The sequence below is a fragment of the Labrus bergylta genome, chromosome 16 (genome assembly GCF_963930695.1).
Source record: "Labrus bergylta chromosome 16, fLabBer1.1, whole genome shotgun sequence".
Lineage (NCBI taxonomy): Eukaryota > Metazoa > Chordata > Actinopteri > Labriformes > Labridae > Labrus > Labrus bergylta.
Genome location: NC_089210.1, coordinates 18,369,952 through 18,392,103, shown reverse-complemented (window position 1 = coordinate 18,392,103; position 22,152 = coordinate 18,369,952). Strand labels below are relative to the sequence as shown.

The 22,152-nt window shown below is 43.2% G+C and overlaps 1 protein-coding gene and 1 non-coding gene across 3 annotated transcripts; both read left to right on the top strand.

Annotated features, from left to right (window-relative positions):
- The first annotated feature begins 775 nt into the window (after positions 1 to 775).
- LOC110002791 (transportin-2) lies at positions 776 to 18,022 on the top strand. Of its 2 annotated transcripts, XM_065964512.1 has the most exons (26): positions 830 to 887; positions 3,061 to 3,160; positions 3,638 to 3,713; positions 4,379 to 4,528; positions 4,784 to 4,890; positions 5,425 to 5,558; positions 6,430 to 6,511; positions 6,628 to 6,750; positions 7,028 to 7,146; positions 7,357 to 7,417; positions 7,653 to 7,824; positions 7,916 to 8,068; positions 8,915 to 9,140; positions 9,324 to 9,495; positions 9,780 to 9,866; positions 10,056 to 10,163; positions 10,251 to 10,409; positions 10,498 to 10,585; positions 11,167 to 11,265; positions 11,975 to 12,010; positions 12,416 to 12,511; positions 12,754 to 12,829; positions 13,041 to 13,140; positions 13,470 to 13,544; positions 13,956 to 14,104; positions 14,333 to 18,022. In XM_065964512.1, the coding sequence occupies exons 2-25, from the start codon at positions 3,062 to 3,064 to the stop codon at positions 14,061 to 14,063; spliced, it is 2,706 nt and encodes a 901-aa protein (XP_065820584.1). In that variant the 5' UTR covers positions 830 to 887; position 3,061; the 3' UTR covers positions 14,064 to 14,104; positions 14,333 to 18,022. The 2 variants fall into 2 exon arrangements, with proteins under 2 accessions (XP_020514103.1, XP_065820584.1); XM_020658447.3 differs by lacking the exon at positions 11,975 to 12,010 and having other exon boundaries at positions 776 to 887.
- On the top strand, positions 2,882 to 2,953 carry LOC114921799 (small nucleolar RNA SNORD41). Its single transcript, XR_003810123.1, has one exon. It is a non-coding gene; the product is annotated as a small nucleolar RNA SNORD41 (small nucleolar RNA).
- Positions 18,023 to 22,152: the final 4,130 nt, after the last annotated feature.

Here is a 22,152-nt window from a genome sequence, read left to right as displayed (position 1 = left end):
TTTATTTTGGTTTCAAGTGAAACATGTTGCAAATAGCTAAAGCTGTTAAGGATACTTTAATATTAGTTTACCGACAGGAACAGGAAATACATTTCAAAGAAAGATTATTACTTGAAATTGTAAATAAATAACTGATAACTTGTGTCATGCAAATAGTTACAAAAAGTAAAAGCATTGCTTTGTAACGCCTCTCCACCAACACTGCTTATGTATCTGTCTCAGCCTATAGTCTGTTGCCCATTTAAAATGATAAAATCTGCTCTTTTTATGTGGTTTATTCTAATTTCATAAAAATCCCTACTCACTTAAGTCAAGCAGAAGTTGAGTGTCAATGTGTAAATACAGAAGGCCCATTTATTGGGTCAACTAAATATGAAAGGAGTCTTAAATGTCACTGTTTATAACAGAGGCTGTTTATCCTCTGCTGGACGGGACCCTTTAAAATACATTTGGGGGAAAATTAAGAGAATGCACATTTCTTCTGGCAAAACTACACTTAAGACCTAATTAAAGAGCACATTGCAGGTTGAAGACACCAGTTACATTACTACATACATCTATACTAATATGCTCTTTAAGTTACATTTTAAAACGCCGTATTTCTTTTTTTTATGTATTCATTACTTTGTCTGCATTGATTTGTTTTAATGTTTTTAAATTGGCATGCAAGTGTTATTTTGGGATTAGAGATTTACCTAATTCTCGGGAAATGTGGCTCAAATTAACTAGGGCGCTCCTGTAATCTCGCGAAGTTACCGAAATGTGTAGAGAACGGAAGCCGCCATAGGTCAATTTCAGTCGGCGTGCTCATTTGAACAAGAGGAACCGCTACGAAGCACGGGAGAAGAGCGGCCTAGTACCGATAATTCAACTTTCAAGGCAATATTGTACGTATAGTGTCGAGTCTCTTGTACTTAAACGAACATTATAGAGATTTAACATCGATAAGAAAACCTCATCGGGTAAGGTGATCCGGTAACGTTAACGTGAGAGCCAGCGTCCGTTAGTTAGCATCAGCCCTGCTAGCAGCGTTAGCATCGTCAGTCAAACTGTATGTTAGCTTAGCGGCTAACGCGTAGCTCGCAAAACGTGCTCATCAAGTTTTTGACCATTATGGACAGCCACAGTCATTGTTGAAAACCGCAATGCCTAGTATGACAATCGGATTTTAGTCTTTTTGTGGAAGGATGCGTTGATAAATGGCTGTTTCGTGTTTTAGATGGTGATAATTGTTTATTTTTAAAAGCCGGGCACATTGTGACCACTCAGCCCTGTCGGCAAGGCCTCAACAAGAAGGGCAACTTTAGGAAAGGTTTGCTTCAAGTTTACTGAGTTTAAAGGAGGCATCTCAGCAGGTGTGTAATCAGTTATATATATATATATATATATATATATATCATTAATAATAATAATTAATTAACCAAATGAGGTTAAATGTGAGTAGTTTAATCGCCCAGACTGCTTCAATAGGCGGCCCTGTTAGCCACAAAGCCATTCTGTTTCCTCACAACTTTTTTATTTCCACCTTGGCTAACATCAGCCGAATCTAACCCTTCAGGTTAATCTCGACGTGATTTACGTTAAAGCACGTTTAAATGTTTTAAATTGGATTCATCGAGACACCACGCATTTCTTTAATTTACCCCGCATTCACGTGGCGTCCGAAAAAATCGGAAAACTTACCGTCCAGCTCCCTTAAGGCGGGACAACACCTTAAAAAGTCAGACACATATTACTACACTAACTCGGGAGTGGATGGGTTCGACGTCAGATGAAGCTCAAACATGCTGCACAGAATTGGTGCTTTATTTATTTATTTATTTTAAACTATGTTAGTTCACGTATTTTCTGGCCTAAATGTAATTTCGAATGCGGTAATGGACTGAAACCGATAGTTGATGACCCAGATTAGATAAGAGCAATACAATATAACACATGAGAGTCCATGTTGTTTCCATATTAAGTCTTAAAAGGTCGAAGTCGGAATAATAACTTCTCAACTGAGAAAACGGGACCCTCCGAGGAGCACATGAACGCAGCATTAGACAGTCGGACCGGGTGGCGTGGGGGTAGGGGGAGGATTAACTTGGAGCGGTTAAGCCGGGTCACAGAGATTTTAGCTGGTCATGTTGTCTAATGTCCCCATTTTCGTGTCACCAGCCGGTTCCCAAATTATAGTTTTAAGTCGCAGGGTTGTGATATCCGAAGAGCAGCCGCTGCTTTGTTACTTTGTGTTGCCCCCTCACCCGGACCACCAGGCTCCAGAGGGCCCACACCGCGTTCAAGTTTCACCATGTGCGCAATCAACTTCCTACATGCACCCAATGGCTTTTTCACAGTCTTACTCGACCATTTGATTCATGGGTTGTTCATAGCAAATTGACACTACAACAAGTTTCTGCAGAGGTTTAGGCTACTTACAATAATTTACTCAAGGAAATACTTATGAATGAATGCATTTGAAACAACTGTCTTCCTCTAGTTTGCATCTATACTGTCCATTGTTTACTTTTCCAGCCATAGTCCTACTTAACTTTCTAGAATGTAAGATTGTTCTTTACTTTATAACATTTAAAGCACAAATTGATTCTAACCTTGTTACTTTAGCTCTCGAGTTGTTGTGTGATTTTGGGGCGCTCGTCCACATGAATTTACCAAAGATATAAATAACCATTTGTGCATAAAGCCCCATGACACAGGGTAAGATTAAATGCACTACGCTGCTATAATCTGATGCTATAAATATTTCTGAAGATGAGCCAAAATAATGATTTACATCAAGAATATTCATAGCGTAACAGCCCTGAGGACTTGAGAGTGGAAGCTTCATGCTGTGTATATAAATCGGGTCCTATCATAGTCATTCATAAGCATGTGGACTTTGGAGGTGATGCATAATGCTCAAACATCTGACTTCCGCTGATGGTGTTTGTATTCATACTGTCTGATCCAAATACCACAAGCTTTCCGTGATCTCCCGTTTTCTACTCCTACTCGGATGTCTAGAATAGCAGCAGAAATTAATATGTGGAAACATTTTTGTTTGCGTGTGTTTTGCAGGATGGAGTGGCAGCCAGATGAGCAGGGACTCCAGCAGGTCCTCCAGCTGCTCAAAGACTCTCAGTCGCCCAACACAGTCACACAGAGAGCTGTCCAACAAGTATCCTATTACAATGGTGCAATAAAGCTAGTTTTATGATATTTTACTACATGCAGGGTTTAACAGTTGTCCCTGGTGCAAAGGGATATGAAGGGTGTATAATGCTAATTTATTGATAGTAATGATGTGATATCTAGAAGATAGTCCAGTGTTTTCATGAGTTAAAGATTCTCAGTAGTTGTTTGATGAGAGCAGGTTCATGTGCTGGCAGTGAGTGCCGATATCTGACAGTTGAGTCGGCTGCACAGCTGGACCAGCTCATTTTCCCCTCAGAGAATACATCGCACTTAAACGCACAGTGATTGCTGACCTTTATATGTTTATATCTTAAGCTGTTAGCATACACATTCTTTTTTAAAATAAACTACGAAAATCATTTTTTGACCAAACTCCTTACGTTGATTAGAAGTCCAATTAAAAGTGAGACCATTCATTCAAACTGCTCTAAAGGGAAGTTTTCCTTAACTGCTGTGCTAGAAACTCGAACAACTCAACCAGTTCCCCGACTTTAACAACTATCTCATCTTTGTCCTCACACGACTCAAAACTGAAGGTGAGTAACCAATTGTTGTTGTTTTTTGTACTTTTTTATTTAGGAGGGGGTGCAGAGTGAATGATCGTGATCTGTTGTGCAGAGTAAAAGCACAAAGTCTTTGTTGTGCTGTTAAGAAAAAGGAGCACTGCCATGTGTCTGACTTTTCTGTTGGTATTTGAACTCAGCAGTATCCAGGCAGGTTATTTGTGCGGTGCATTTATACTGGCTCTAAGGAAATGTGTAAAACAAAACCCCTGTGAACTAGAGTGGTCACACTACACACAGTGTCCCAAATACTGTAAGTAAACTTCAGAACATGCTGCTAATGTATTTGTGCACCTTAAACTGAGTCTTCTCCACACTTCTGTTTCCTGTCTGTTTGGAAGAGCAATTAATGTAATTTTTTGCATCCTTATTAGACAACATAAGGACTCAGGAAGTGAGCCGTGAATATAGGGATCCTCCACTGCTCTGTCGGGTGGCTGAGGGTTAAATTATGTAGTTATTAGATCTGTAGTCTTAAAGATTTTAGATACTGTTGCTCATTAAGATAACGTAGAATGTAGTATCGAAATATTACACATTTTGACAACCAAACTTTGATTTGTATAATCTGTGCTGTGTTTTTCTTCACAGAATTTATGAACCTGTTCTAAATACCCTCTTCTATTTCCTCCTCTCAGACGAGCCGACTCGCTCTCTGAGCGGTCTGATACTGAAGAACAATGTTAAAGCTCACTACCAGAATTTCCCCCCAACTGTTGCTGACTTCATCAAGCAGGAATGCCTCAACAACATCGGAGACCCCTCGCCACTCATCCGGGCTACAATTGGTGAGTTTGTGTATTTGTCGGGGTTTTGTTGATGATGTTCCACATCATTAAATGCTATTTTTGTTGAGCTTCCACTTCCCCTCCTCCCCTCCTCTAACCCTCTGGAGATGATTAAAGCATAAAAACCACCTGAGTGTCTGTGAAGGTTTTTGTATTCATACTGTCTGATCCAGAGCTGCTGCAGAGGAAACGGCTCCCACTCACATCCATGCATCACTTCTTGAAGTCTGTTCTCTTCACGTCTTCTGCTTTCAGGCATCCTGATCACAACCATCGCCTCTAAAGGAGAGCTGCAGACATGGCCCGAGCTGCTGCCTCAGCTCTGCAACCTGCTCAACTCGGAGGACTACAACACCTGCGAGGTCTGCACTGAACCTGATCCGCCCTTTTCCCTTGAGTTATTCTGGAGCTGTCAAAAGTAGAGCGACAGAGTTCTTAGAAGCCCTAAACATTCTCACACAAAAACCTCCTTTTCTTGTTAGTCCAGACTGGTTAGATCTCCGCTCTGGTTAAATGTGGGCTTGTAGCCTTGCAGAGAATCACCTCGGGCAACATGGTATAAATGTTTGATTTGTCACACCCTGCTTATTTAAATGGGCTAACAGACTGAAGGAGATGTCAATAATAATAATAAATGTGCAAACACTGACAAGCATAGGTCTACTGTGACACAAGTGAAAAATGAAGCTTTTAGAAGTTGAATCTGTGTTAAAGATGTAAAGCAATCCATTGTAGGAGGACTAATATGATTTGCAGTCACCTGAAAAATTAAATCTGCTCAGTGCTGAGTGTCGGCGCCTCAGAAGTTTCTGATGCAGTCTCGTTCTCTCCTCTGTGTCTCTGTGCGTTTGCGTTTTTTTGATTTGACAGCCTCTCTGTGTATGTCCGTGTCTCAGGGCTCGTTTGGAGCACTGCAGAAGATCTGCGAGGACTCGTCCGAACTGCTGGACAGCGACGCTCTCAACAGACCGCTCAACATCATGATACCCAAATTCCTTCAGTTCTTCAAGCACTGCAGCCCCAAGATCAGGTAGAGGAGAGGAAGGGGCTCTTTCTAGTTGTTATCTTTTGTCAGCGTCCTGACAGCATGCATCACAACACTCTTTGTATTCAAACCGGCTGACAGATATTATGGCAGTGAACACAATTCATTGTGATGTGTTATTGGTCAGCCTTTTCTTAAGAGCTCTCCTGCAGAGGACGACCTGTAGTTGATTGTGTTCTGAGGTTAATCAAGACGTTACCAGGGGAGTCTAGGAAGCATTAAAAAGGACGGTAATATCAGGCAGTCAGTTCCTTAAGTGCCTGAAGACAGTAAAAGAAAATTAAGCGTCCACACCATGACTGTATGTAAGCACAAAAGTGTTGTCAAAGTATGTTCTATATATCCGGCCCAGGTGACATTCCTTTAGGCCATGAGGCTTCAGGGCTTAAGCCTTCAAGTCTACATTTGGAGAAACTGCAGCTTTGTTGTTGTTGGAGTCTGATCCTGCACCTGGACATGATGAAACACCCAGCTCATTGACTTACAATGATACCTTAAGTTCCTATTGTTTCTGATCCAGATCTGCGGTCTGTTCACGTCTCCTTCAATCATTCTTCAGCTAACCCAGACCCAGTTTGAAAGGTGCAGTCAGACTCTGATCCCACCTGGGGAACTAATTTCTTCTCATAAACAACTATATGAACAACTGTGTTAGTGTTTTTTCAAGATATTTTTTTACTTTATGGTCTTGACAATTTTCTGCAGAAATACTGAAAGTGAATTTTACTTTTTGCACTTAAAGGTGTACAGACTGAGTACTCTTATATTAAACTAAGAAACTGTTGCATTTGATTTTATTATTATTGTTTTTTACTGTAAACATGTTTCATTGGTGTGTGTGTGTGTGTCCCTTCAGGTCTCACGCCATAGCCTGTGTGAACCAGTTTATCATTGGCAGAGCCCAGGCCCTGATGGACAACATCGACACCTTCATAGAGGTGAGCTGTCATAACATCGCTTATTTCATTCTGCCTTGTCAGCCCTCCTCTCTTAGCTTTTCTTTAATCATACGTTTCCTTAACCATTCCTGCATTTTCTCCCCGTCTCCCTGCAGAGCTTGTTTGCGCTGGCAGCAGACGAGGACTCTGAGGTGCGGAAGAACGTGTGTCGCGCTCTGGTCATGTTACTGGAGGTCCGCATCGACCGCCTCATCCCCCACATGCACAGCATCATCCAGGTAAGAGTCGGACGAGCACTCAGTCAGTAAATGGATGTGAGGAAGCATTAAAGACCTTGTTCATATTTCACTCCGCTCAGAGTTAACCTGACCTCTATGTTCAACCTGGACATGATGAAACACCCAGCTCATTGATTCACGATGATACCTATATGTTCCTATTGTTTCTGATCCAGCTCTGTGCTCTTCTTTTTACACATCAGTTGATATTTTCCTCTCAGCCCTCACTTATCTCTGCCTACACTCCTCAGTCTCACTCTCGTCTCTGTTGCTGTAGTACATGCTGCAGAGAACCCAGGACCCCGACGAGAACGTGGCTCTGGAGGCCTGCGAGTTCTGGCTGACTCTAGCGGAGCAACCCATCTGCAAGGAGATGCTGTCGGGACATCTGGTGCAGTGAGTGAAACACTTAGTGCTCTTTTTGTACTCTGATCCTGCACCTGGACATGATGAAACACCCAGCTCATTGATTTACAATGATACCTTAAGTTCCTATTGTTTCTGATCCAGATCTGGATGTGTTCATGCGTGTGTTCTGATTTGATCGTTCAAAAGGACATGAGTTAAATTAATCAGTTTATTAACTTGTCCTTCCCGTTTACACAGACTGATACCCATCCTGGTGAACGGGATGAAGTATTCAGAGATCGACATCATTTTATTAAAGGTAAACTCTCTCCCTCTCTTGTTCGCTTTCGCTCTCTCTCCGTCGCTCTCGCCCTCTCTCTCTTGCGCTCTCGCTCTCTCTTTCTTGCTCTCTCTTTCTCGCTTTCTCTTTCTTGCTCTCTCTCTCTCTTGCTCTCTCTCTCTTGAACTGTGCTGTTGATAACATCTCCTCAGTTTGAAGTATGCCGTTACATGCCCTGTGTTCATTTAAAACGTGTGTGTGTGTGTCCGTCCAGGGCGATGTGGAGGAGGACGAGGCCGTGCCCGACAGTGATCAGGACATCAAGCCCCGTTTCCACAAGTCACGCACTGTCACCCTGCAGCACGAAGGAGGGGAGGGCGAGGAGGGTGACGACGATGATGATGACGACGACGATGACGACGACACTCTGTCCGACTGGAATCTGCGTAAGTGTTTATTTTTGGGGGGAATTCAGCAGAACACAAAGTCCGCAGATTATCAGCATGATGCTAACTTGGTGTCTCTCTCTCTTTTCAGGAAAATGTTCAGCTGCAGCGCTGGACGTGCTGGCCAACGTGTTCCGTGACGAGCTGCTGCCCCACCTCCTGCCGCTCCTCAAAGGCCTGCTCTTCCACCCTGACTGGGTTATCAAGGAGTCTGGCATCCTGGTGTTGGGAGCCATAGCTGAGGGTAAGACTCAGACCAAATCATTGGGATGTGTTGTTGGTCAGTCTATGCAGCCTTTTCTTAAGAGCTCTCCTGCAGAGGATGACCTGGAGTTGATTCTGAGGTTAATCAAGACGTTACCAGGGGAGTCTAGGAAGCATTAAAAAGGACGGTAATATCAGGCAGTCAGTTCCTTAACCAAAAAATCCACACCCATGACTGCATGTAACCACTAAAGTGTTGTCAAAGTATGTTGGTGACGTTCCTTTAGGCCATGAGGGTTCAGGTCTTAAGCCTTCAAGTCTACAGTAAGAGAAACTGCAGCTTTGTTGTTGTTGGAGTCTGATCCTGCACCTGGACATGATGAAACACCCAGCTCATTGATTTACAATGATACCTTAAGTTCCTATTCTTTCTGATCCAGAGCTGCAGTCTGTTCATGCCTCCTGCAGCTAACAAAGACCCCAGTTTGAAAGGTGCAGTGAGACTCTGATCCCACCTGGTGAACTAATTCTTAATACTCATAAACAAGGACGTGAACCCGTCACTAGAAAGCTCTTTATTTAAAAACATAATGCTGCAAGTCTAGATCTAATCACACATTATAGGAGATAGTTGAAATTTTAATTGGCTATTTTTCCCTCTACAAAGCGTCATTAAAGACCGCATAATCTCTGAAACATTTGGTTCAGGTCAGTGTGTTTGTCTTTGATTCTCTCAAAGAACAAAAGCTGCACAGAGACACAGATGACAAAATACCAAGAATGACGTTTTCAACATTGAACGATTGTTGTGCAGTCGATGTTTAAATAAATGCAAGAAGCATTAAACAAAAAAATGCTAATTTTTCCGCCCTCCTTACTCCCATAGGCTGCATGCAGGGCATGGTGCCCTACCTGCCAGAACTCATTCCTCACCTCATCCAGTGTCTGTGTGACAAAAAGGCTCTGGTGCGCTCCATCGCCTGCTGGACCCTGAGTCGCTACGCACACTGGGTGGTCTCCCAACCCCCTGACTCCTACCTCAAGCCCCTCATGACAGAGCTCCTTAAACGCATCCTGGACGGCAACAAGAGGGTGCAGGAGGCAGCCTGCAGGTGAGCAAACCCCCCCCCCCCTTCTCTTTTTGTTGGTGGAAATGATGACACACCCAGCTCATTGATTCACAATGATACATTTTGTTCCTATTATTTCTGATCCACATCCTGTTATTATAACAGTCAGTACTACGATGGAGAAACAGTACATGAATATTAATGAGTCCCTCATGTGTCTCTTAGTGCATTTGCCACTCTGGAGGAGGAGGCGTGCACGGAGCTGGTGCCCTACCTGAGCTTCATCCTGGACACTCTGGTGTTTGCGTTTGGGAAGTATCAGCACAAGAATCTGCTCATCCTCTACGACGCCATAGGAACTCTGGCGGACTCCGTGGGTCACCACCTCAATCAGCCGGTAAGTGATGGTGACATTCAGACACTTTACTTGAAAATATAATGTTGCATGAGCAGACAGCTGCATATGTGGACGTCTCAGTGCCTCAAACACAACACCTTGTCTCAGTTCTGGAAATGATGACACACCCAGCTCATTGATACACAATGATACATTTTGTTCCTATAATCTCTGATCCAGAATCACAAAAAGTGCTTCACTGGAGCGCCTTCATCATGTGACTCTTGCAAATCAACAAAAACAACCCAGTGTGTTTTAAAATGATACATTTGATCTGGTTTCAGGAGTACATTCAGAAGTTGATGCCTCCTCTAATCGCAAAGTGGAATGAGCTGAAGGACGAGGACAAGGATCTCTTCCCTCTACTAGAGGTGAGATGAGACTTGTGCTGTGATAAATGAAGTCTGTATTTAATTGTGCATAAAGAACTTCTTTTATGTCAAATCTTCAATGACTCAAAGTGAGTAATCCGAGTATTTAAAAGCTGTTCTGCTAGTTATTGGGCGTTCGTTCGGGTATCAATGTTGCACTTGTTCTCATAAGAAGTTAATCTCTTTCAGTGTCTCTCGTCAGTAGCCACCGCCCTGCAGAGTGGCTTCCTGCCTTACTGTGAGCCAGTGTACCAGCGCTGTGTCACACTGGTCCAGAAGACATTAGCTCAGGCCATGGTGAGAACACACCCACATCCAAATAACAAAATGATAAATAAAAATCAAAGAAGAGGCTTTGAAACCCGTCTATCTTGTCTGTTTTAGATGTACAACCAGCATCCAGACCAGTACGAAGCTCCTGACAAGGACTTCATGATCGTGGCCTTGGATCTGCTGAGCGGCCTCGCTGAGGGTTTGGGGGCTCAGGTGGAGCAGCTCGTGGCTCGCTCCAACATAATGACTCTGCTCTTCCAGTGCATGCAGGTACGAGAACAAGAGGTCGATCGCTTCTATGTGAGATGTAACCAAACATGAATGAGCTCGTCTCTGAAGTGTACGGTTTGTGTTGCAGGATACGATGCCTGAAGTGAGGCAAAGCTCCTTCGCTCTGCTCGGTGATCTAACAAAGGCCTGTTTCCTCCACGTGAAGCCCTGCATTGGTAAGTGTTTCCTCTGTGACTCTGCCACAGATAGATGGAATAACATCACCCGTCCTCCATCATCTACCTATCAGAACACAGCAGTCTGTGCAGCCTCATTGATGGTGTGATGTGTTGTAATGTGGGACTTTAACCCTCAGTAGTAATCAAACTGGCATTTAAAGGGTTAAATTCCTAAAAATTATTGAATGTTTGGTAGTTTTGAGCAGGGCTGGAGTTGTTTAAGAGATGTATGTAGGGGAAAAAAATCAATCTGTTCTATTTTTATAGCAGTTTTTTCTAAGTGGACATTTTTGTCCATAGTGACTTAAGAGGGTCGTAAACATGTTTCACATTGATCTATTAAAATGTGCATTCCAAAATTTGTCAACAGAGAGACTTTCTTACAAAAAATGGTTCCATATGCTCTAACACAGACAAAATGATGTTCAGATGAGGTAGAAAAGGTAAAATTTGACCAAATGGACAAAAATGTCCATAGTGATGCATGAGGGTTAACATTCAGTTGATACTAAAGAATTAAAGTATTTAGACCTCACTGTGTTTGTCTTGCAACCTGATTGCGTGTCTCTTTCCTCCAGCTGAGTTCATGCCCATCCTGGGGCTCAATCTGAACCCGGAGTTCATCTCAGTGTGTAACAACGCCACCTGGGCCATCGGAGAGATCTCCATGCAAATGGGTAAGAAAGCGGGTCACTGTAGTGTTGATGATTCTTCAGTTTTTTTCTTTCTTTTTTTTTTTTTTTACTTGGCTCAAAGGTGGGTCGGTATGTATCTGGATATGATGAAACACCCAGCTCATTGACACAAGATGATACATTTTGTTCCTATATTTTCTGATCCAGATTTATCAATTGAGCACATGCACTCGGAGCGTGCCGATCAGTGTGAGCTTCATTACATAACAGGTCACAGCACCATGCTTCATTCCTCAGAGGTTCCTCTTACTGAGTTGTTCTGAGATATCTGATGATGAAAGGTTGCAAAAAAAAATGTGAAAGTCCTTCAGGATAGGAATCACAAACTGGTCTGCCTGTGCTGCTTTTAGAGTTGTAGACATGGAGGATTCTTTTTTCAGAGAGTTTGGTTTGGCAAACTTCACCTGATTGTGAGTGTCGTGCAGTGTGTTTCTCTTTGTGTGTCTTAACACTTCAGCCATAGAATAGCATATCCCAAAACCCTCATCATGCATGCCCGTGTGTGCGTTTCTGGCTCAGCCTACTTTTGTGGACACATTTCAATGAGAGAGGGATGTTTTGTCCCCAAGTGTGCCAGAAATGTCCCCAAAGGTGAACTAAGTTAGTGTTTTTTTTTGTGCACGCCTGCATGTCCAGCAAGCCAGTGTGAGTGATCCAGTCAGCCCAGTGATCCACTCTGTGATTTTTGCAGGCGCAAGTGTCAAGCAGCAGACAGGGGAGTGTGCTGGTGAGTTTAGAGACCCGAGCAGAGCGGTCATCTCCGAGTCTGATTATATTTCTCTTTAAGGGGCGTTGACATGTGCATCGTTTTTTTAAACTTGCAGCTAAAAGAAGAATTGTCCTGATGTATGTAGATGTTATTTTAAAATAATGATTGCAGCAGTATTCTTTCTGTTCATGTTTACTAAGGGGTTTCTTCTTAAAGTTCATTTTTGTCCCATGTTGTATTGAAAGTGGATTTTATATACCGTCTCAAATAGCTTTAATATCAGAGCTGACTTGAGGTATAATGAGAACTCCTATATTCCTGTTCTCCTCTGACTAGTTTAAACTGAGTGGCCTTCGGGGTCAGAGGTCACCGTGATGTTTCCTCGCTTGATATTCTTACTCTCTCCTGTGTGTGTGTGTGTAGGTGCAGAGATGCAGCCGTATGTGGGGATGGTTCTGCCACACCTGGTGGAGATCATCAACAGACCCAACACGCCCAAAACTCTGCTGGAAAACACAGGTATGATCTCCGCCCTCGACATACAGGTCACGCTAAGGACAGGGTTAGGAGCTGAAACCTCAAAATCAGAGTAAAGATGAAAACATTTAGCTTCCTCTTTTAGCTTTCATGTGGTCTGATGTCTGTTTTTCTGAAAATATGACTTGTGCAGAACAAATGCATGAGCTTGAAATATTGAAAAACCCATGTTTGGTCACATTAGGCAGTTGAGGTTAATTGTGACTTCTGTCTCTCGTGTGCAGCCATTACGATTGGTAGACTGGGATATGTCTGCCCTCAGGAAGTGGCCCCACAGCTGCAGCAGTTCATCAGACCATGGTGAGTATGATTCACAAACACACTGTGTCTGTTAGTCATGCATAACTGAGCTTATATAAGACATTTGCTTCTGATTTTATGGAGGAATTAGCAGTGAAGAGGAAAGAAAATCCAGTTCTGGATTAGAGAAAGGAAATGACAGAAAATTAATTTAAAAGACCTGCATGACTGAGCTTGTAAATAAATACTGGACACCTTTTTGTCTCCTCAGGTGCACATCGTTGAGGAATATCCGAGACAACGAGGAGAAGGACTCGGCCTTCAGAGGAATCTGTGTGATGATCGGGGTGAATCCTGCAGGAGTGGTGCAGGTGAGCTCATAACAGCTGTTAAAGATGGAGGAGCTCTGCCTCACTGTGCAGCACATTAAAAGTATTTTCTTTGAAGTCTAAAGACTGCTATTAGCAAAGAAACTACAGGACACACAGATGGAGTTGTCAGTTCATATTTCAATGATTAAAAAAATGACAATACCATTTAAAATTAAGAATTTCCAGGTGTGTAGTGCTCCTTGCTTTTGTTGCCAATTTCCCTGTGGATCATGTCTTCATATTTGTAAGCCTAAATAACCAGAGCTCTGAATGTACCATCAGTTTGTAAAACGCAGATCACTTATTTAAAAACAAAATTTTCCATCCAGGACTTTATTTTCTTCTGTGACGCCGTGGCCTCCTGGGTCAACCCTAAGGACGACCTGAGAGACATGTTTTATAAGGTGAGCGCCTCATCACAAGACTTCAAGATGTCATCATTAAAATGTCTCTTGCGCTCGCCACACTCTGTGATGATCTCTCATCAGACATTCGAAATCTGATTTCACGATGCGGATCTTTTTTTAGAGTCTGAGACTGTGGGTGGAGCTTTTTGTTTTGGACTTTAGCTTTTAATCAGGCGGTTAGAAAACCTTAAAAACATGAAGTCTGAAGAATTAAATAAACAGTTTGTTTAGTCTGCTGAGCTCAGTTAAAAGAAATACTAAGGCCAGAATGTAACACCTTCTTAATGTGTTTTATTCCTTGGTTAAAGCCGACCGCCCTCTTAAATCCTCGATGTTGTAATCTAATGTGTGGCAGGATTTTACTTTTTTCAAACTTTTTTCCTGTGTCGTTATTTTCCCCTCCCAAAGATCCTGCATGGCTTTAAGGATCAGGTCGGCGAGGAGAACTGGCAGCAGTTCTCGGAGCAGTTTCCTCCTCTTTTGAAAGAGCGCCTGTCTGCCTGCTACGGCGTCTAACCCAGACACCCCCTGGTCCACACAGGACACAGACCTGTTAGGTAAGATACAGAGTGCCTCAAACATACCAGCTCGTCTCACTTCTGGAAGTGATGACACACCCAGCTCATTGATTCACGATGATACATTTTGTTTCTGATTTCTGATCCAGAATCACAAACTGCTTCACTGGACGCCTTCGACCGCCCACATCAGCTCTGCTTTCACCTCTTCCTCCCCTAACGTGATGCTAACGCCCTCTTCCTGTTCCTCTGCTTGTGTTTCCTCAGGTTCTTATAGGGGAGGGTAACTGGGGAACTCATTGCACTGCCCAGATCGTGGGGAGAAACGAGAGCTGGAGGGATGTGACTGGTCTTGATCCTCCTCTCGGCGGACGGCTCCCTTTCCCCCCCTTCCCCTGCGCGCCGTGTGTGTCTCTCTGAGGGAGGGAGGGTGGGAGGAGGGTGGTGGGTGTGGGAGGGTAAACTGGGGATATACATATACCTCTCGGATTAAACACCTCACTAAATCCAACACGCTCAAAAGTGACTTTCGCCAACAGCACCGCAGGGATTCTAGGTAGGCGAGTACAAAAACCCGGGGCGGGCTTCTTGGACCTGTCCCCCTCCTCGATTTGATTATTCTGTTAAGATAGGTAACGGCTGGGAGGGGCGGGCGGGGGGAGGGGGTCAGATAGGTACATAAACAGGGATTATCTGAACCAGCATAATGGTGCCACAGTCCCCCAAACACCAAAACGCACGCAGTCAGTAGAATGACTCTCACACACACGTGGATGTGTTTAAAACAGGCTTGTGCCAGAGGCTAAACATGCTTTTACTATGAAACAATGCAGGACATGTGCACAATCCTTTTGCACCTTTTACCGCAAAATTGCATAAACTGTGTGTTGTGCAAAAACATGGGTCTTTTTTTTTTTTTCTCTTTTCACATGTACATTCAGCTGAATTTGATTTCCTCCCTCTTCCCTTGGTTGTTTAATTCCTCTCGATTTCTTTTAAGGTCTCTTTTTTTCCCCACCTTCTTTTGAAGCAAAAAAAACAGATGCAGTAGGTCTGTCCTCTTAAGGTGTCACCACCGCAGTTTCCAGTTAATGCATGTCATATTTTCACCTCATCAGTGACGCATGTTAGAGTGAACTTCTGTCTTTATTTCCTCACCTGATATATTACACGACGTGTCGTCAGTTTGTGGGGGGGGGGGGGGGGGGGCGGGCGTCATAATTTACGATGAGCTTGGTTCTTTTGTCCTCCCGTTGATACATTTTGTCTAATCGATATAGCTTTACAGAGGATTTCTATATGTGTGTGTGTGTGCGCACGAGGAGAACATGTGCAGGTAGATTTAACACCAGGAGTCTGACGGTTCAGAAGAGTTGAAATACTGTAGGCAAGTTGAGAATCCTTTTTGCTGCTGCTGCTTCGTTTTTAGAGTATTTACAAACCAGACGTAATGAGAGCGTTAAGACATCACCAAGAATGAATTGGTTCTTACTGATAATGCACTTTTTTTGTAAGAAATTTAGAACTGTAAGACGTACAGTAATAATATACTGATCTTGATACATAGGTTTTTTTTGTTTTTTTTTGATAAGTGATTTTAGGACTGTTAAAGGCTTGCTAAAGTAAGCATAATGATGATAATGTTGAGCTAAAGTGACTAGGGTAAGACTCTTCACATCCTTTTTATAATGTAGCTCCTAAAGAGGAAGGGAGACGTCCTTATTACACTATTTTGCATCCATGTCCCTGTGCACCTGTAAATCCACATCTGTTTGTGTTCGTCGCCTGCACGATCTTTTTTGTCCATTGAGCCATCCAGGTTTTTTCCTCCAGTGTCATTGAACCATTGCATGCTTCTCAGTGTGGCTCCTTTTTTTTCTTAGTCGTTTTGTAACCGGCCCGCTCGGAGAGGCCGCTTCAAGAGCTTTGTGGATGTGCGATGCAACTCTCAGCTGGACCAATAAGTTTCTCCTCCAGCTTCTGATCGAACTCGTGATTGTTGCCGCCATCTCTCTTTTTTGCCCGTTGATACTGTGTAGGATTTGCCTGGGGGGGATACACCGACTCCTATTGGTTCGCCCCCGGTCGAGAGAGTGGTGGTCGTTCTCCAGCGTTCTCTTTGAGTCCACAGTGGACGGTTGTTAAGGAAGCGTCTGTGTGTGTGGCGTTTGCTGTGAAGGTGTGCACCAGCCCGACAATAAAGCAACTTTCAGGGAGGAGTTTGAGTTCGCGCGGCCTGAAGGGAGTGTCGACATTAGCCTGCCAGTTAGCACAGGTTTAAATGAGTCGATGTAAGAGCATAGGTCACAGTGGACCTTGAGGGCGCCATTCAAGACAAATCTGAGATTAGGAGAATAAAATCTTAACGGAGCGGTCAGTGTGAGAGTTTTAATAATACAAGAATCAAAGTCTTAACTGAATCAGAACAAAGTAATTCTCGGCTCTTGTTAGCCCGTCGATTCTTTTGAGGTCACTCTCCGAGGAGAATCCGGTTACATGCGCTCAAACCAGGAATGTGGATCATTCTAGGAAGTTATACTTTAGTAAAAGTCTCAAAGAACTAGATACTTGATCTCTTAATGGTGGGACGCTACACTGATATTCCTGTTAAATTAGCTTAAGCTAACTATGGAAGCCCGGAGCAGACATGCAGCGATTAGATTTTATTTAACTGTTTCTGTGATAACCTGAACATTTAGGTTGTTTTCAGCTCGTATTTATTGGGTTGCCTCTTCAGGATAACGCTGGTTTTCTCATGCTGTTGTGTTAATTTCAACAAATGAACTCTTCATCACGGGAAAAACAGCGTCCGCTCCGGGCTTCTGCAGCCACCATAGACTTAAAGTATGACTTTTCTTTTTTAAATGACGACATCATTCTTGTAACTTTACGACTTTATCCTCATCAAATAACTTCTACTCCCGTTAAATTGAGACTTTATACCACTCATACTGAAAGTGTTATTCTCAGAGGTGATTCATGAATAAGATTTGAATGTCGTCCTCACACTCAGACTTCGGCTCTGAACCAACCTGATGTTTTTTTGGTAGAACTCTCGTTGGTTCCTCGCTCAAGTTTTTAAACGTCCATATGGCGTCTTCTCCAGGGTTAACTGGCAGGCCGGTTTGGAAATCCAACATGGCCGCCCTCTAACAGGCTGACAGTGTGTGTTTGGAGCAGCAGCTGCCGAAGCTCATCAATGTTGTGATACACACTAAGGTAAACGGGATTCAAACACAAAGATGTCCACAGGTTTTTTTTTGTTTTTTTTTAAATCGATGCTCATGTGAAAGTTCACTTTTTTTATTTATTTTGTTTTTTTATTTGTTTTAATTTTTTTGTGCTCTGTTGCACAAATTTTTCTTTTGGACTTTAAAAGTTTTATTTTCCTTTTTTTTATTCTTTTTCTTTAAAGAATGATTTTGTTTTCGTTGTTTTATAGCGGACCATTTGATATTGTCAAACTGAAAAAATGTGGTTGGACTGAAGACGACGAGGAGTAGGTGCTCGGTGCAAACCTCGGGGAAAGATGTGGAAACTTAATTCATGACTTTGTTTCGATCTGATGTCACGGCTGGAAAGTGAATATGATGTAGTTCCTTTTTGCTCAACATGTGGTGCAGGTGGGAAGTTATCCGATGTATCCCTTTTTATTTAATTTTTGTGAATAGGGGTAAATAAATTTTCTTTTCTATTAAACACTGAGTCAACTGTTTTTTTAATCACCCCTCTTAGAAATTGTATCGTCTAGTTTAACTGTCTGTCTGTATTTGATAAACACTAAGGATGTCTCAGGGTTATTGACTATTTTTTGAGGATCAAAATTTCATCAAAACTGGATGTGTAACATTTTGAAACTGTACGATCATTAATGATCACGATGAATGTAAAATGTGTTTCTGACTGACTCCTCCCACTCTGTCAGTCCCATGATCAAATTAAAAAGAGCTAACAGTCTGAGTGATCAACAGAAATATGAACTGTTCTTATAATGAAGGAGTTGTTTATGGTCTTTAGGTTTTAACACTTAAATCAAATTTTTGTTGGTGAATCAGAAATCAAATACAAAAGTCAGGATTCTTGTATTCATTTTATAGAACTTATACTTACTATTTAGTCCTTAATCTTCATGTCAGACACTCTTTTTAATCCCAGCTCCAGACTCTTTACAAACTGACAGATGTTTACAGTCTGTTTAAAGTCCGTCTTTTCTGTTATTAAACTCCGCTCATGTTGATAAGTTTCATTGAAGTCCCATCCGCTGCAGCGTCCAATCAATAACTGATATTCGAGACGGGGGGCGTGTCTATCAGTAAAAAGACTTCCTGGAAAGATGCTCTCATGTTTCCTCGATCCTCGCTCCTCAGAGTTGCTTCTTCGCTCCTCGGTACCAAAATAAGAGACTTGAGACGTCCTTCAACATGGCGGCACAGAACGACTTCCGGTTCAAGTGAGGATCGAGGAGACGTAAAATAAGAGACATGACAAGCAGCTGTTGTAGCGTTGTTGCAAGGAAACATCAGTCTGCCGAAGGAAAAGGGAAAACGCAGCGTCAGAACTCATGGCCAGGGACGGAGGGCTGTGGCAGGCCGGGTCAGCAACAGGGAATCAGTCCAAGAATGAGAGCTGGAGTGTATCGCTTGAGTTGGTGAAGAACAATCTGGCAAGGAGTGAATGAGCAAGAGAGGCTTACATCAACTCGGTGGGTCCAGACTCCGTAGACCCCTTCAGTTTACCTACCAACAGATCAGTGGACAACGCGGCTGACACTCCACTCCACACTGGAACACCTGTACACTAACAACACATACGCACGTCTGCTCTTTGTGGATTACAGCTCCCCCTTTAACACCATTAGGCCAATGAAGCTGACTGGGAAGCTGGCAGACCTTGGAGTACCGACACCCACCTGCAACTGGATCCTGGATTTCCTCATAGACAGACCACAGGTGGTGGAACAAAGGTCTGAGCTCACAGTCAGCACAGAAACCCCCCAGGGCTGCTGCCTCAAAACTGTTCTCTCTGTATACATATGACTGCGTCTCTCCTCAGGACAATAACAGCAGCATCATTAAATATGCAGACGACACGACCATCCATGGCCTCATCAGAGGGAGGGATGAGCGCTCTTACACGGAGCCGGTCCACAAAGTCACTGTCTATGGAGAGGACAACGACTTAGTTTTGAACATAGACAAAACAAAGGAGTTTATTCTGGACTTGAGGAGGAAAGCCCCCCCTCTGCAGCCCTCGACATCAAGGGGACTGTGGTGGAGCGGGCTGACAGCTACAAGTTCCTTGGTAAGACCTGAGCTGCTTAAACAGTGAAGAAAGCGCAGCAGCTTTACTTCATGCTGCTGAAGAAGACCCGGACTCAGACGTCAGCCCCTCACCCAGGCCTACAGAGGACTCGTTGAAAGCATCCTCACCAGTGGAGTCACCGTGTGATTCAGGAACCACCACAATGCAACGGGTCATCAAGACTGCAGAGAGAGTCATGGGCTCCAACTTCCCCTCCATGGACACACTGTACACACAGCGCTGTAGGAGGAAAGCATCCTCAGGGACAAACAGCACCCAGCTCATGCTCTGTTCAGGTGGAAGAACTCAGGCTATAACCTTAGACACCACAGAGCACGTCTACTCCACAAGGCCCGCTACACAAAAACAGTGTGCAATATGAACCACAGATAATGGCAATAAACATCTAAATACTGGTCTCCCTTGCATATAAACAGCAGCAGAGTCTGCTGATAGGTGGGAATGGCTGGCAGGCAGAGGTGAGCTAAGTAGAGAATTACAGGGGATCACAACTGTGAAAACATTTCATGGTTCATGCTTTTTGATGTGAAGGTCTGTTGATTGTTCTTTGTATTCATAATAATTTGGGGAATATGTTCTTTTGGACCAGGATCTAGTTTTCTCGTCCGGCTACTGGAGATATGTCTTCATGATTGAGCTGCAGCCCCCCTGGGAGCATGGGGTCGATAAAACATATGAACTAAATGGGCTGTGATACTCGAACATTGAAGCTGAAGTTGAGGAGTGACACTGGAATAGAAAAGGGCGTCCAGTGGAGGTGTGTTTCAGGGGCTTTGTAGTGAGTTCCAGTGAATGGTTCCTGAGGGATCTTCAGAGGGCGGACCCATAGGAAGGCAGTCAAATGGCTTACTGCCACAAAAAGGAGCACTCACTGGCTCTCTAAACTGCCAAATGACCGACTACTCATGAGACAAAAAACCAAGGTCTGAGCAGCTTGAGGGTGTCCAGCCATGGCTATGGGTGTCTTCTGATCAAAAGCCAAACACTCAGTGACTTTGAGGCACTGAAGATGTGTTGTGATATTAGTAACATTTCCTGATGGTCGTTCTAAGAAGAACCCGTCACAAGTCGTTTACAGTGCAGAAACCTCAGGAATTAAAACCCAGGCTTCAAGTCTGTGTTTAAACTCTTAAACTTAGTTAGTCTTCATGTTTGTAGCTGAGCGCTCATCATTGTCCCTCACTGCAAACATCACCTGTCAATCAAACATTAGGGGCGGGGCTTTGATATCTGAATGTCTACGGTGGTGTTTTGAGTTGTTTTTAAGGTGGTGATCCTTCCTGTGTCTGCTTATCCGCGGAGGCTATCTCTGCTCATGATGACCTTGAACATGTAAACGTGTGTGTGTGTGCTCACAGTGTGTGTTGCATATTTCTCTCCAATCAGATCAAAGAGGAGGAGGGAGAAATATGTTGATGTTTTACAGGGTGACAGAAGAGATGTGATGAAAACACTCCAGAGGAGTTTTTAATGAAAGAGAGGAAGCATGGAGTGTGTTCATGTTTGATTTCATATTTCAGAGTTTTTAAAAATCACAGCTCATGAAGTCAAAGAACCCAAAAGTCTTCAGTCTGTTTGGAACTGAGAGAGATCCAGTCTGACGTCAGGAGAAGAGGGATTTCAAACCAACACGGACCAATCCAAAGAAGAAAGGTCATCGTGTTGACGGGTTGACTTGTGATAAAGACACTGTACGTTTCAGAATAAGGACACTAACAAACGTTAAAGTTAGCTGAGAGCATTATTGTGTGAAATGTTTGAATCTCTTGTTTTTGTCTTCAGTCTGAAATGTTCAAAACTTTTCTTTGTGTTATGTTCTCGTACGACTTCAACCTCGAGATGAAAGTCGAGTCTTAGAGTTAAAGTGAGAGGAGGAAGAAGACGAAGAGCACAACTCTTTACTCAGTTTTCATTCACATTTAATCCCTCTGTGTCATTGATTTGGACCTTCAATCAAACTTTGTTTTTGGGCTCAAATAGAGTTTAAACTTCTCGTCTTTATTCCAGATATTTTGTTCTCAGCACTTTGTGTAAAGAAATCTATGATCATGGTGACTTTGATTTGTTTGTCTCAACGCATGTTGTTTGGGTTGTAATAAAGTACTAAGAGAAAAAAAGATGAAAAACTTTTATTTTGAAAAGCTGTAAACAGGTCACATGTCTTGATTTAAAATCCTTCATATGAGTTATATGTTAACAGGCGGCACTAAAGAGAGTCTGGCAGTGAACAACATGCTGAGTGACTGATTCTTCACAATTCAACAAGTCACACACAGCCTCACATCTCACACTCACTCTTTACAACCTGAGAGTAGGATCAATGGGTACATGGTCCCAGTTAAGGGGGTCAACGGGAACATGGTCCCAGTTAAGGGGGTCAATGGGAACATGGTCCCAGTTAAGAGGGTCAACAGGTACATGGTCCCAGTTAAGGGGGTCAACGGGAACATGGTCCCTGTTAAGGGGGTCAAGGGGTACCTGGTCCCAGTTAAGGGGGTCAACGGGTACATGGTCCCAGTTAAGGGGGTCAAGGGGTACAAGGAAGCTATTTCAGCTGCTTTTGATTCAGTACCATGTTTCAACCCAGTTGGAATATGATAGCTTTAGTCCCTCTCAGCAAGATCAGTTTGTTGATAGTGCAGTGGATTCGCTGAGAGTTACTCTTGATTCGATTGCTCCCCTAAAACAGAAGGTTATCAAACGGCAGAGACTAGCTCCATGGTTCAACTCAGAAACCCGTACTCTAAAACAATCGTCGCAAAATT